Genomic DNA, 16,024 nt, shown 5'->3' on the forward strand with positions numbered 1-16,024 from the left:
GTTACAATCGTTTACAACATCTTACAAATTGTTTTCACCAATTCATAAAAAGCAACAACACAGCAATACGCACACATAAAGTATAAACTACACCTGATTTAAGTAGTTACACATACTGGTTTTCATATAGAGCACTTTCGAATTCGCTTATCGGGAGTGAACGAAGGCAGCCAGGTAAGGAATTCCATACTTCTATAGTGCGGGGAAAGAAGCTGTACTTGAAAGTATTTGTACAGGCATAGAGAGGGTTAAGATTAAGCTCGTGGAAATTATATGTGAAAGAAGGCTTGGTGAAAGATATGCAAGCTGTGTTTGAAGTGTGATAGGACTTGTTAATTATGTTGTGCAAAAATTTTAATGATTCCACATCACGACGTACTGAAAGTAATGTTAGTTTCAGCGTAGGGAGGACAGACGAGGGTAAAAAATAGCGGTCGTACCGGTGTAAAATGAAACGAACGGCTTTTTTCTGAACTGCTTCTAGTTTGATTATGTTGTTTTGGTTATGTGGTGACCAGACTGTTGTGGCATAATTGATAACATGGCGAACAAGAGTTTTATACATTAAATGTTTAGTTGCCTTCGGAGCCTTTTGCATAGTACGACGTAGGTATCCAAGTTGCTTTAGGGCCTTTGAACATAATTGGTCAATGTGTGTAGTCCATGAGAGATTGTGAGTAAATGTTACGCCAAGGTATTTGCATTGTCGAACTCTGGTTAAAGGTGACCCATGCAAGGAATATGTCGCAATTACAGGCGCTGCTCTTTTTGTAAAGGACAAAACAACCGTGTTTTTTAAAAATTAATGTTCATTTTCCATTTTTCACACCAAGCACCGAAAGAGACAAAGGAATCGTTAAAACTATTCGCAGAGTCAATGACGTCGTATAAGACGCTATCGTCAGCATAAAGACGAATACTGGAGGAAACATGTTCTGGGAGGTCATCGACATAAATGAAAAACAATAAAGGACCCAGGACAGATCCTTGAGGAACCCCAGAGCCTACTTCAAGTATGGATGACCTTGCAGAACCAAAGTCGACATACTGGGACCGGTTAGAAAGCAAACTAGCAATCCAATTGACATGGTATGGCCAAATTATGTTGGTATAGAGTTTCGTTGGTGTTTAACAATATATATAATTATGTGTATGTTATTTATGCGAAATACATTTATGCTTCTAGGGCCGCTGGGTTGGCACGATGTCGACAGTCTGCCTCCCACCGCTGCTGTCGACGTTGCTTATCGTAGAGACGCTGCTCTTCAGGCATACAGATCACACGTGGCCTTCCCATAGTGAACGGTGGAGTGAAATGGTACCGAAATTCTCCTTGGTTGCCGTATCAGGCGCACACTACGTCACGCGCTTTGTCATACATACACAGAGCTACCGCTGAAGGGCTTTTATGATGCCGCTCTTAAGACAGGTGTTGCTGACGCAGCTGTGACGGACCGGTTTCGACGCAGATGGCCGTTAAACCGAGCCTCGACACGAGCGACAATATGCGTTGACCAGGGCGCAGCCCAAAGGAGTACACAAAATAAGTTTGCTTGTAGTTTGCGATTGAGCATACTTTCTAGTTAATTAATTAGCTGAATGAAACTTGGAAGGACTAGAGTTTTATTCTAGGGGACAAACATGGGCTGCCCGTTTCCTTCCCGTAGAAGCTCATATATTGACAGCAGACGGGAATTCTACAATCTTTACAACTTCATTGTGGACTATGCAATTATGAAAACTAAATGAAACTCGGCGTAATGTTAGAGTCGTTTTAGCGGCTAATCTTGATATAATTTGTTTTGGAAGAGTTTTGATAAGAGTTACAGCCGTTTTCTGTAACCATACTCCCTCCGTAGATGCCCATGTATTGACAGCAGACGGGAATTCTATAACATTTACAACTTCACTGTGAACTAATTATGACAAGTACATGAAACTCGGCCTAATAATAGAGTCGTCTTAGTGGCCAATTTCAGTATGATTTTTTTTCCAAGATACCTACTTTAGATTGAGAGCTACAGAACATTCACGAGAAAATTGGCTTTGCTGCAAGGCATTTTCTGTTCACCGGCACAATTTTGCTGGAGGGTAGTGGTAGACAGCTTTGCTGTAATAATGACTATTGATGTATCCTATGATTACTGAAGTTCCCATACAAAGTGGTAATGCAGTAAACACGTGGGTAAGTGTAGCACTAGTACCTCACCAGTGGGCCCTTGAATGCAAAGGCTGGGAGGCACGTGCGTTACGGAAATGCTGCCACTGCAGTAGCCTCTGTTGAGATGTGCTATGAATCCCTTGGGCTCATAACTCGCAATGTACCAACACGTTGCAAAAATCTTAAAACTAACTACTATATCAAAAAGTGGTTTAAGGCGAAAAAACATCCCCAGGTGGAAGCGAATGTATTGTCCATAAGCCGGGGCTAAGTACTTTTTTTCTTTGAGTTTCTACTTCACAACACTCTAACAAGACATGAAGCAACATCAGTGTTTTGCCACATCTATCACAGACAGGAGGTTCCTCACTGGTCAACAGGTAGTAAGTGCCACACGTGTGGCCTATCCTAAGAATGCAGAAGATAACCTCAGTCTGTCATGCTTCTGTTATGGGCAACCGACTTTATACATTTGGCTTAATAACATCAAGTTTATTCATGGTTTCATTGTCTCACATACATTTGCCAATAGCCCCTTAATTTCTTCCGGACCAAAGGCTTCAAATCTGTGACAGGGACAGCTATGGTAGAGTTGCTTAGTTCTGTTGTTATGGGTGAGGCAATATGGGCAGCAAGCATATTACCCTCATTGCCTCTATGCCCAGGCACCCAGCATATTACGGTACAGTGGAATCTCGGTGATACACACTTCAAGGGGAGGCAAAAATATTCGTATCACCTGAATATTCATATTGCCAAAAAATGAGAATAGTCAGTTTTCCCTGAAAACCAAAGCACTGATTGCGATAGCAAATTAGTAGATAGCTACACGAAGCAAGGTTAGAATTTTTGTCGACCACATAAACTTGTAAACATTTGCTTACTGACTAAATTAAAAAGCATGGTGTCACGTGTGCACAGGTAAACATGAACACATCTCGCTCGATGAACGCGGAAACTAGCTGTCGATACGCTGGAGTGAGGAATCACGGCACCAGCAGCAATTGAATTGACCTCCATGCATGTGTTGCTTCAAAGCAAATGAAACTCGAAAGCATAGCACATACGAAGCTACCAGCACTACGTGCACTCTACAAATAGCGCACATCACTTTGAAGGTGAGGCTCATGCAGGCGCGCACTTTGGCCACGTCGCAGATCACTTTCAAGATACAGCACCCGCATGGACACACCGTAAGCAGCAGCCGCTTGAGAAGAACCCCTTCCCATGCCAAAGCCCTGTGCCTCGCGCGTGACAGGATATGATAGAAGAAAGTGCGCTTTCACAAGGCCTTTCTCGCTGGCGCATGTGACAATGAGCCCCGTTCTCCAGCTCATGCTCGCACACTTTCACTCACATACAGCATAGGGTGCCCGGCTGTGATTTTATCGCCGTTATACTTCATACGAGAAATAAAAGATGGGAGGGGCCAGGGAGAACGAACAGGTGTAGAGGGGGTGAAATGTTCTGTTAGTTCGGAGCAACACCTTGCCCACTGCTATTGTAAACACACCAAGAGAAGGAATACCGCCGGCGGGGGAGGACCGATTGCTTCCGAGCCAGCGTGCACACATGGCCGCAACAAAAATCCCGACATGTCTGGCCTCCTGGCCATGGTGCCGTCGGCTGCTCGCTGCTTGCATGTTCGTATCGCCCACACCAGAATGATAAATGTGTATGAATCAACTGAATTTTTTTACATTATACACAATGCACTTTGTCCGGAGAAATTCGAAAATTTGTGTCACAACAAAATCGTATTAGCCTAATTCGTATAACCAAGATTTCACTGTATGGTAATAAGATGTGCGCATATGCAAAGAATTGAATAAATTTCAGTAAATACAGGATTTTTGTTCTCTTGGAGAGAAATTAGGGCTTCGACGACGCTCAATGAATCTTGAATTATTTTGTAGTTTTAATTCTTTTATGTGTTTTACAGCCAACAATCGTGTGTAGGCCTCCGCTATAAAGATGCTTCTTTCTGGGTGCAAACAGCTGGATTCCGAAAAGGATGGGCTGACTGCAACATAAGACATGTCACAGTCTATCATCATAATCATCATCATCATCATCAGCCTGGTTACGCCCAATGCAAGGCAAAGGCCTCTCCCATACTTCTCCAACAACCCCGGTCATATACTAATTGTGGCCATGCCGTGCCTGCAAACTTCTTAATCTCATCCGCCCACCTAACTTTCTGCCGCCCCCTGCTACGCTTCCCTTCCCTTGGGATCCAGTCCGTAACCCTTAATGACCATCGGTTATCTTCCCTCCTCATTACATGTCCTGCCCATGCCCATTTCTTTTTCTTGATTTCAACTAAGATGTCATTAACTCGCGTTTGTTCCCTCACCCAATCTGCTCTTTTCTTATCCCTTAACGTTACACCTATCATTCTTCTTTCCATAGCTCGTTGTGTCGTCCTCAATTGTGTCGTCCTCAATAGTTTGGCTAGATGGAGTTTTTTTGTAAAAACTATCGCTCAGTGGAATAGTTGTCATGTGAACAGGTGTGCAGTGAGAATCAAGATGTATTCTTTTCATGCTTGTAACCCCCCTGCTGTAACGCTTTCGGGCTAAGCGGGGATATGTCTGAATAAAGAATGAATAAAGAATAAAGAGTAGAACCCTTTTCGTAAGCCTCCAGGTTTCTGCCCCGTAGGTGAGTACTGGTAAGACACAGCTATTATATACTTTTCTCTTGAGGGATAATGGCAACCTGCTGTTCATGATCTGAGAATGCCTGCCAAATGCACCCCAGCCCATTCTTATTCTTCTGATTATTTCCGTCTCATGATCCTGATCCGCCGTCACTATCTGCCCTAAGTAGATGTATTCCCTTACGACTTCCAGTGCCTCGCTGCCTTTTGTAAATTGCTGTTCTCTTCCGAGACTGTTAAGCATTACTTTAGTTTTCTGCAGATTAATTTTTAGACCCACTCTTCTGCTTTGCCTCTCCAGGTCAGTGAGCATGCATTGCAACTGGTCCCCTGAGTTACTAAGCAAGGCAATATCATAAGCGAATCGCAAGTCTATGACCTTCTACAAAAGACGTCACAGTCTATGAGCTGCTACTGCCGTAGTGGCGACAACATGGCTGCAGAAATTGAGGGATTTTCAAGAAGTGGGAGAACCATAGCTTCACTGAGGTTCCTCACACGCAGTGAAAAGGGTTCTTTCACTGCTGGAGGATTTTGGAAAAGTATGGCACATGTCGTATCATTTACAGTTTTGTTAAAAGGATGTTCACAGTTGGAGCATGCTTTCAAAAAATACATGAAATTGGAGTACCAGCTCTGCAGAAGGAGTGACCACTCATCCAATTCTACAGAGAGGCTTGTACAGGGCTAGTTCTGAAAGCTCCTGTGGCCAGGCAAATGCATACATTATGAACAGGATCCCAGAGTCTTAGGGGACTCAGTGTAGCAGACTCATACACTACAGCCCCATAGCCTAAATGCAATTGTACAATACTTTTGTAGAGATTCATTAAACAATTTCTGTCACTGCCCCAATTCATGTGCGAGATAATTTTCAGTACGTTCAGTGCTTTAAGGCATTTGGCATTGAAGTATTTAATGTGGGGGATGAAGCTGTTTTGAATAGAGTATGGTGCCCAAAAACTTATGTTCTTTGTCTAATGGAATGTGCTGTCCTTGCAGTTCGACAGTGGAGTCACAGAGCAGCTCTCTTTCTCCCCTGGTTGGGTGGCGGGAGATTTTAACTTCGAAAAATGTATTCGGATCCTTCAGATACAATTTTCCCGTAAGCTTAGTCTTTCCTTGGCACAGAAAAAGTGTTACGAGGTTTCTGGAACAGTATTTCAACAGTCCACGTCGACTTAGTATTTACCTTTAGTGTCCCTTTAAAGAGTGCGAGTAGTGTGATTTGTGTGTCTCAATGAAGGTGCTTAATAACGTCGTACATAACTCTGTCGGGACCCTGAGCAGAGCTCTGACATGCATTTAAAGAGCCTTTCAGCACAAAACGCCGATTAACAGGTTCACATTTATGATTAGAGGCTTCCGTACCTCCAAATTTCTAGAAAACACTCGGAATAATGGCTAGAGCTAGAAACGCACTCAAAGTGCTCATCAAGAGCGTCGGCCTTGTCTTTAAGATGGCTTCCTTGCTCATTTAGAAAGGGCTATGAATGGATTTGCTACCTATTAAGCCGAAGAGAAACCTCTCCCAACATGCCCTCCTCGCTTGCCTTCATGTACGCCTTCCCTGCAATTTTATGTGTTTGAATTAGACAAGATTTTATGCATTTGGGTATTGACGGAGTATGCCCCATGCTTTATTTTCTTTCGCCCCTGCTTCCAGTTATCAATCCATCAAGGGACTCATCTTTTGCATGAGTTACCGTTTGTTTGTGGAATGCATTTTTATGCTGCGTCTATTATAAAAGTGTTAAAATAAGCTACTGCACTGTCAATACTAAATTTGCTGATAATATCTCCTGATACATAGCTCGAGTCTTCAATACGAACCCAGGCGACCTAGGCTAGTTTCCACCAAAGGACTTGTGAGGGGCATTCGTGTTGCTGCTTTAAGTTCAATGCAATTGGCAAGTGGTCACTCCCAAACAAATTTTCGAATACACTCCAGCATTTTACTTTAAAAAAAAGCATGGATGATCCAAGTGCTAAATCTATAGAATAGAAATTCTGTGCAAGATTGTAGTAAGTGGGCTTTTATTAAGCAGGGACAAACCAGAGCTCACAAGGAAATTTTCAATCAGTCACCCTCTTAAGTCACACTGGCGGTCTCCCCACAGGTTGTTGTGAGCATTGAAGTCCCCAATAATAAGGATCAGGGAGTTGGTCAACGAGGCCAGAGAATTCAGTTTTGCTAAGGTGATAGTTTGGAGGTACGTAAATTGAGCACACGGTAACCAATTTATTGAAAATTGCTCACACTGCAACTGTCTCAAGAGGAGAGGTGCCTGAAGTGGCGAGTGTTGGAAAGCAATAGTTTTTGTTGACAACTATGGCCACATCGTTGGACGAGGCATCGTAATACTCACAGTCTTTGCCAAAAATGGCGTATTGGCAGAGAAAAAGGTTTTAAATAAGTCCCTTGAACAGACAAGAATTTTGGATTATATTTATGTAAGAGTTCCTAGAAGTTGTCGAGGTTATGGAGAGGTGCCCAAACATTTCATCGTAATAATTGAGTATCCATAATGAGAAATGTGTATGTGCTGTATATTTAAGACAGAAAAAGTGAGTTAGCTTACAGGGCCCTTCCCGGGCTCCGTAACGCGGGGTTTGTCTTTTTGCAGCGGCCCTGAGACTCGCAGCTTTCCTTTAGCGCTGGCTGCGCCATCTCACTAGGAGAAATGTCCATTGTCTCTTGTGAGGCAGTGAATGCCCACTCTTGGGAGCAGTGCATTTGCCTTGGAGCCTATTAATCCAGAGGTCGACGAGCCCTCCTTCAGGGATGGTGAAGTAGCACTGGCTGCTATCACCAAGGGGGCTATGGCATAGCCGCGGCCACACTCTTTGTGGGGCGGGCAAATGCTAGGGTCTGGTGCGGCATTGCCCCCTTACGCGCCATTTCATCATACTTTGCAGTATGAAGGAATAAAACACATTTACACACTTCTTGAAACGAGATGCTCTTTCAGTTTCAGTGTAATTACATCGTTTTATTTTTTCCACGTAGGACATGAGTGGGAAATGCTGCCTAACCACCGTAGCAGTTTGCACAGTGGAGCATGCCAATGCAGTTGTCAGATTCGTGTTCTTGTTCACCAGTTCGCACAAGTTAGCTGGCCTCGGCAGCTTTGCGAGCCATGGCCAAATCTTTGGCACTTGAAACATCTACATGAATTAGGGATTTATGGTCATATTCGTATCTTTGCATACCCCGTCTCAAGGGATTCCGGCAGAACGCTGGTCTCAAATGTAAAAATCAGATGCTTTGTGGGAATCTCTTTGTCATCGTGTTTGGTTGTTGAAATGTAGTTCTGGTGCAAGTAAAACTAAGCAGAAAGAAAAAGGGACCGCAAGCTTAGTTTTTCCTGCACCAAAAACACATTTCAAGCATGAACCAACTAGCTCAACATCGCATTCTGCTTGATCGTTATCCTCTGCACCTTGACAACTTTCTGGTCCTTCCAGCCCTACATAATGCAAAAAAGAGGTGAGGCGTGCAGACAGGACACAAGAGTAGAGTAGAGAAGTGGACAACACATTGTCCACTTCTCTACTCTTGTGTCCTGTCTGCACGCCTCACCTCTTTTTTGCATTATGAATCCTTACCAGCTAGCTCAGCTTTCTGTCGTTCTAAGCTTCCAGCCCTCTAATAGTTCCTCTACACTCAAGCTCAAGAGACCATAATCTGATATCACATCTCTGGATGCATTCATCAATGGGGGGGGGGGGGGGGGGGGGTTAACGGTGCCTTGAACATCACCAAATGTTACAAGATTTTTGAGATTTTTTCCTGTTGAAGCTTGTCACAAACTTTAAGCAAGAGGTCACCACTAGCTATTTTATAAACTTCATAACCTGGGCCTAGCGTGTCGGTGAAACATTTAGCCACAACAAATGGTAAAATGGTCCCGACAGTCTTTTGGGGGATATTGCTTGTGGGGTTCTCACCCGTGCTCTTGGGACAAAGCAACGACAACAGAGTAGTGCAAACAATCACAAGGGCATTTATTGCACCTTTCATAGACCAATGCCTGCTAGCTGAGTTGCTATCCACAAAACATGATGATGGGCCTGTGACAAATCGGGGAAGTCCGACTCACCGCGACCGGATAGCGAACAAATATGTTTGCCCATGCTGGACACCAACGCCTAGTCGTTCGTACGTACGGTTACGCGAACGGTGGCCCATTCAAAAGCAGCTGCCTCTTCACCATCCTTTCAGTGTAGGCGATGTTCTTGCTTTTGAGCCACTCCTGTATTTTTTCCTTCTTCAAGGCCATCGTCGGCAATTTCTCTTCTTACTCCATACAGTAAGGTGCATTGCCCAAAACAATGACACTACCAGCTGGCAATTTCTGCAGTACGTCATTGAACCATCCCTCAAAGCGATTGCTGTCCATTTCTTCATGGTAGACATCCGTTTTTTGGCATTGAAATACATCCAAGCAGCCGTCGACGAAGCCATTTTCGCTGCCAATGTGCATCACGATCAGGCGCTGGCCTTTCCCATAAGATTGTTTCAGACCAATTGAAAGGCCATTTGCTCGAGTGTACAGGCGCCCGCACTTCTGAATTATGGTGTCTGTCGACACGATCGACCGAGTGTGCCCCGCCGTCATTCATGTCCACATCCAGGAAGATCTTTCAGCCTTCCACCCAGTAGTGCTCCGCATGATGAAGGTAGCGATTCTGCCGTTTGGTTATGTCATCCCAGTCGACAAGCAGTGAGTTGCAGCTCCTCTTCTCATGCTTGAATCCAATCTCAACAAGCAGGCGATGCACAGTACATCGCTTGAGTGATGGGAGATCCATATGCTTCGAGAACTTGTTAGTTATCTTCTCAACTGTCGGTATCTCAATGCGAAGAGATCATGCACTGCATACTTCGTGCTGTGTCTTCTCTGCATTTCGTGGGTGCTTTTGCGAGGGTGTCGCCAGTTTGCCACCCAAAAAATGTGAACCTTCGACCTCCCTCTTCACCCTGAACACTGTGTTTTTGCTGAGACCGCTCATTTCGGCGACAAACTTGCTCGTGCCTCCTGGCTGCGTTCAGGCTCCCTGTTAGGTCAATACATGTAGCAGTTGAAGATAATGTTGCATGAATCGCTGTTCAGGATGTGGTGACACAACACTCGTTCAGCAGCAAAGGATCACATTCCAATGTCACTTTGCTGGACTCCAAAGTGGAAAACTGGAACGGAACACCATGTGCTAACTCAAAAATTGCAGGTGCTAAAAAAAATGATCGTGTTTACTCGATTCTAAGCACCCCCTTTTTTTCATGATCGCAATACCCAAAGTGAGGGGGGCGTGCTTAGATGAGAGAAATCTAGAATGACCACCCCTCCCTCTTCTCGCTGCGACGTCACGACATGACGGGTGCGAGAAATAACATTTTATTTTGCAAATATTCAAAAGAAAAATCGGTGCAGACAAAGAACCCACCGCTTGTCTCGGATGCTCAGCCACTAACACTGCCACTCGAATTTGTCATACCGCTTGAACCGCCGCTCTCGGTATTCCACAGCAGGTCGTCTTCCGTTCCGTCGAAGTAGTTTGTGATCGAGCACTTCTTAAATGATTTAACCACAACGTGCACCTACACCCGCTTTGCGATGGTTGATGGGGACGCTTTCTGCAGCTTTCCCATCGGCGTCTTCTTCCGGTCAGGGTTTCGCACCCACTCTTCGTACTCCTGTAGGAGATTGGCTTTGCAGGGCTTGTTGACTAAAACGCAGAGGCACGAGGACGTCACGAGCCCGCGCGCCTCTGCAGTCCCGCTGTACGGCGAGATCATACCGCGGACGCTGTTCCACCTTGGGACTCTGACAGCTCCAGCTCGATGACAGCGTGAGCACGCGCGCTTGGTGGCCTTGGCTACACGCTCTTCCTAACAAATAAGGGGGTGCTTAGATTTGCATGCAAACTTTTTTCCCAATTTTTTCGCGAAATGGAGGGGAGGGGGGGGGGGGTGCTTAGAATCGCGAAAATACCATGAAAGGAAACAAAAGAAAAAAAAAGTAACATTCTTGAAAATGAGTTTGTCAAAACATAAAACCAACCACATATAGATCTTATGCTATTTAAAACCAAAAGTTCTTATTTAAAACAAAGAATGAAGCATTTTTATACCTTTCCTGCCACGGTCATCTTCTCGCCCCAGGTTTGTAATGGTTTCGATAAATGTGTTTTTTTAAGTACCATACTTGTTAAATAGAAACTGATCCATTTTAAGCTCGGAAAGCGAGTAAACGTTTTGTGTACATGTAAAGCAGCACAAAAGCCATGCAGAGCTGCTCTTTCTACTTCTGTCCCTCGCAATGAAGCTAAAAGATGGCGACGCACAGCATTGTAGAAGGCACGGGGTTATTTTTCTCTCGCAATCTGGCATGTGCTGTAGCATTCTAATCACGAGAGCTCTATCAAACCAGTCATCTAGATCAAGATACAAAAGTCTTATTTACAATGAGAATTACGCTTTTTAGAAGCACAATTTTTTTAGTGGGACTATTTCTTTAGTCACGAAGGCAATCAGCTGTCGCACTTCAGTTATCTGGGCAGGGCCTCCCCAGTCTTCCAAAGTTGTACCCGACTATAGTGCCTGCAATGATAAGTTGTAGTTTTCCACAAGATATATGTGAAGTGGCACATTGTGTCTGCCTTTTTACTGTATCCCTACAGTGCTTGTTATGCTAGCCTTCCAAGAAGCATGCGCAAAGTGAAACATCTGTCTCGTCGCACACGTGTTCAGTTGCCTAATGTACCCCCACCCCCTTTTCAGTCACTTCAGTCGAACTTCTGCAGTGCAGTGGTTAGCATACCTGGCTCGCAAACAAAACATTGCGAGTTCTAGCACCTACAAGGGATAAGAAATTTGTTTCTGAGGCCACACCACTCTGGTAGAGTGTTCTGTAGAATGGCTACCAACCTGTCCTTACCAAAGCAAGGTGCACACTTGAGAGGAGCCAGTGACTCGCAGCGTAGAGGCATGTGCTCCAAATGCATTGGCAGTGAAGGCACCTCCTCCCCAGCCAGTGTCACCAATGAATGTCGTAGCAGTTCTTGAGCCGACGGTCTGCACACAGTTATGCAAGCTACATAAGTGGTGATCCTCATCTATTAACAGCCATATATTTCACCTTTCTCTGGGTAGGATTTTCAGACATGATGAGATAAAGGACTTGAGGGAAGGGTCCAGCTCCTGTAGAATAAAATCATCTATGGAATATTCCTTTCATGTAAAAAATGAAGTAGCACCAAGTTAAAAAATAAAACAATTCTGGTGAAGAATGTCTCCACTGACTTCAAATCTCATTCTTCGAGGATTGTAGCAGCAGAACTTATGGAACATGGACAGAGAAAGAATGAATAGACGTGGACGCAACTGCACTGTCAACTGATTTCTTTATTGAAATTCGCGGGCCTGGGAGCTCTTCGGCCATACTTGGCCCTTGCGCCATTAAACACCACATATCATAATCAGTGAAATTCCCAGGCTTTGTATTTTGTCACCACATCTCTTATTTTTTAGCTACCTGAGGCCTCTCTCAAAAAGGTGACTTCTTTTCTTGTCAAGGCCACTGACGGGGTGCTTACACATTGTAGACCTGTTTGCCTTAACTTAATTGCCTCAAGAAAAATGTTAAAAATTAAATTTTGGGGCTTTACGTGCCAAAACCACTTTCTGATTATGAGGCACACCGTAGTGGAGGACTCTGGAAATTTCGACCACCTGGGGTTCTTGAACATGCTTCTAAATCTAAGCACACGGGTGCTTTCGCATTTTGCCCCCATCGAAATGTGGCCGCCGTGGCCGGGATCCGATCCCGCGACCTCGTGCTCAGCAGCCCAACACCATAGCCACTGAGCAACCACGGCAGATATTGCCTCAAGAATCTCCCCAGTCAGCCTATCATCGTTCCTTTTCAAGACTTGCACATAATGAAGTTTGGGGGTACTTGTGCGTACTTGGCTATCTTTTCCCTTCTTGTTCACTTTGCAACATTTGCAGTGCAAGGCTACATTGCAGCCAGGAGTCCCTGCAAGCATAGAGTTTCCCACAAAAATTACTAGAGGGAACACTGGCGCTAGTGTCTATGGGAGCTGCAATGGGTGCGGTTGTACCATCATGGGAAGTACATGGATTTGCCTAAGCTTTGTCCTTTTGGCTTCAAACAGCTTTGTGACTTTGTAAACTCGTCATTTTCAACAATGTATAGCTTAATAAATAAAAATGGCTGTGGCTTAGCTAAGGTTAAGCCCAGGATGCGAAGCATACTAGCGTTTATTTTAACGCGACAGCGTTAAGGAGCTCGTGTCACAGAAAAGCCGGTGTCGTCGGCGTTGGCCATGAGCGATAAATCCCAGCAGGCACTTCATGAATAAAAAACAACTTGCAAGATGGGCTGGGTGGGAATCGAACCAGGGTCTCCGGAGTGTGAGACGGAGACGTTGCCACTGAGCCACGAGTTCGATGCTTCAAAGCGGTACAAAAGCGCCTCTAGTGAACGTGGTGTTGCCTTAGAAACGAGCTGTTTCTAAGGCTCAGGCGCGCGTTGCTTGCTCAGGCGAACATTTCGTTGTCGCGCCGAACGCTGCGTTGCTCGACGCTTACCGCGTCCGATGCGGGGCGCGTAGTCGCTGCGCCTTAGCCCGTTGTCTTAAACCCCTTGACGGGTCGACGGGAACGCTGTCGCGTTCCACTCTTGAAGGCGAAGCTTAAGCGTCCGCTTTGCAGCTGTTATGACGTCATATGGTAGCTACGCGGCTGCGCGCGACACAGCAAGGAAGAGCGTGGTTGTGCGGCTAGTATGCTTCGCATAATAAGTAAACATCATTAAAAATTGCCTGATGGCAGGATTCGAACACGGGGACTCTAGCACAGAAGCCTGATATTGAAACCATTAAGCCACGGACGCATGTATTGCCAAGCGAATGAAACGCCCTTATGAATTCATCGCGGGCATGCCAGTGCCTTGAGACGCTTGACGTGTTTCGATTCGGCCACCTGGATCAATCGTTGCAATTAATAGCAATTGTATGCATTTCCGGCGTCTTCTGCACTTCAATGAATATAGATTGCGCTGAAATATACGACAATAAGATTAATATAGCATAATATACAAAGCCACAAGAACGTTTGAATCCACAAGCACCTCTAGTAATTTTTGTAGGAAACTCTCTATACCTGTAAGTAAAGACCGACCGACCGACCGACCGACCGACCCCCAAGGGGTCAGTAAATGGCAGATAGAAGAGCTGGGTTGCCACTCTGACAGACGCACGAGGCCTCACACAACTGGTGAACAAATAGCCAGTGAAGCACAGTGGCTTGCACAGGACGAAAGTGTTGCTCAGCTGCATATGAAGCAAGAGGTAGTTGGAAAGCATGGCAACATTGACAGCTGATCTGGGTGGCTCGCGCTCGACATTGTCTACCAGCGGCTATTGCAATGCCAACCTCGACATTGTCTACCATTGTCTAAGGTTGGCCTCTCCTTGGCTCGAGACAAGGATTGGCCAACGAACGGTTTTGCACGCACAGTGAGGCAGGGGGGCTTAGCTGCGGTGTACTGGGCATCCAACTGTGCTCGGCTCAGAGAGAAGCCAACGAGCAAGCTCGCGCCTACAGCAGAACAGGGAGGCTGCAATGCGGCTAGCAAGTGTGTTTACACTAGCAGCAGTGCAGGGTCATTGCGCTGCAGTGTATTAAACACCATGCTGTGCTGAGGGCACGAAATGGCCCATAAGTGAACCGGCATTGCAGTTCTTAAAATATATTTTTTCTTGCATGCTTACTTTTGTCTCTATCAGAATAAGCTTAACATACCTCGAGTTTACTGCTGAGTGGGTCAGAATCCACCATAAGAAGCAGGGCATCTCCATCTGTCAAGAACAAAAGTGTGCCATTATGTACTAGGCTGTAACATATCCTGCTGATACAAGCCATATACCTTCCTTGATGCAGGTCAGCAGTTTCGTAAAAATCTGCTCAAGGCTTGCTCCTTTCCATACTTCTTGGCCCTAAAAAGTTCAACAATGGAAATGTTTTCTGCGTTAAGTTTACAGGTTGAACACAATGCATTCAGTTTGCCACTTGTGTTCACGAAAGATAAAGCGGGTGAATTCTGTAAGCGTTCAGGGCATGGACTGTCCATTTCAGTGCGCATTGACTGGATGGAGCTTGAGAGCAAGCGATGTCGACTGGTGCCTGTCCTACCGCCCTCGAGCTTTATCCAATCAGTGCGCGCTGAAATGGACAGTCCACTTAGCAGACACTTAAAGAATACCCCCCCCCCCCCCAGAATGTACACAAGATTGAGTAATTGGTAGGTGAAGTAAGTACCTATCAATGTAGAAAACTGAAGCAAAGATGAACTGACATACTAACGCTCGCCCAGGCAAGAGTGCAGAAAATCCTCTATTCATTCATTTTATGGCTTGTAAGCAAGGTTAGCACTACAACAAGTATTTTGAATTATCACTTCTTTCACTGCATATAGTAAAACCAAGCACTTATCCAACAAAAGAATCAGACACAACTGCTTGACCTGAAAACGAAAGTTCTCTGGTGCCTTCTTGCTGTCAATGCATGTAGCACTATTAGCTGCATTACGTCGCACCTCGATATATCGAACAGCGCGGCGATCGCAAAATAGTAGTTCGATACAGCCAGAATTCTATACATAAAATCACATAAAAAACACGTCAAAAACTTTTGCAAATCAATCTATGAACCAAGGGCGCAATCGGCTGCGCCACATGCAATTGGCCTAGGCCATGCCGACTTCGTCAGCCGGGAGCGCGCGGTCGATTGCATCGCATGCAATTAGCGTAGGCCGTGCTGTCTTCGACCACAGCGCGAAGTTGGTGCAGTCTAGGCCAACTGCGCATGGTGCAACTGATAGTGCACCCCGAACAACTCTCCCCAATTGCGCCCTAATCATAGCGCAGTAAATACTCATTTGAAGCTTCACACAAAGGAGTTATTTATTTGGCTGAAAGTACTGCAGCAGTGTAGCATACTTCTTACTGGCAGCTGCATGCTTAAGCAAGGAGTCCTCAACATAGTCTAAACGATCCACTAGCGACAAGCCGGTGCCTTCTATTGTGCCGCAGCAGTGGCATAGGAGAGCCAAAGCAACTACAGCCAACGTTCTTAGACATAGTATCAGTTTCGCAGCTCCCTATGCGACCGA

At 45.2% G+C, this 16,024-nt stretch overlaps 1 protein-coding gene across 5 annotated transcripts in view; it reads right to left on the minus strand.

Moving 5' to 3' along the window:
- Window positions 1–16,024, minus strand: part of LOC139057167 (TBC domain-containing protein kinase-like protein) — a 54,652-nt gene that overhangs the window by 35,062 nt on the left and 3,566 nt on the right. For all 5 annotated transcript variants that reach the window (XM_070534953.1, XM_070534954.1, XM_070534952.1 and 2 more), the window contains exons 7-10: window positions 14,780–14,849; window positions 14,656–14,711; window positions 11,966–12,027; window positions 11,765–11,901 (exon numbers count right to left, since the gene is read on the minus strand). In XM_070534953.1, the coding sequence (XP_070391054.1) occupies window positions 11,765–11,901; window positions 11,966–12,027; window positions 14,656–14,711; window positions 14,780–14,849 (325 nt within the window). The remainder of the gene's footprint in view (window positions 1–11,764; window positions 11,902–11,965; window positions 12,028–14,655; window positions 14,712–14,779; window positions 14,850–16,024) is intronic.

This window comes from Dermacentor albipictus, chromosome 3 (assembly GCF_038994185.2).
Source record: "Dermacentor albipictus isolate Rhodes 1998 colony chromosome 3, USDA_Dalb.pri_finalv2, whole genome shotgun sequence".
Taxonomy (NCBI): domain Eukaryota; kingdom Metazoa; phylum Arthropoda; class Arachnida; order Ixodida; family Ixodidae; genus Dermacentor; species Dermacentor albipictus.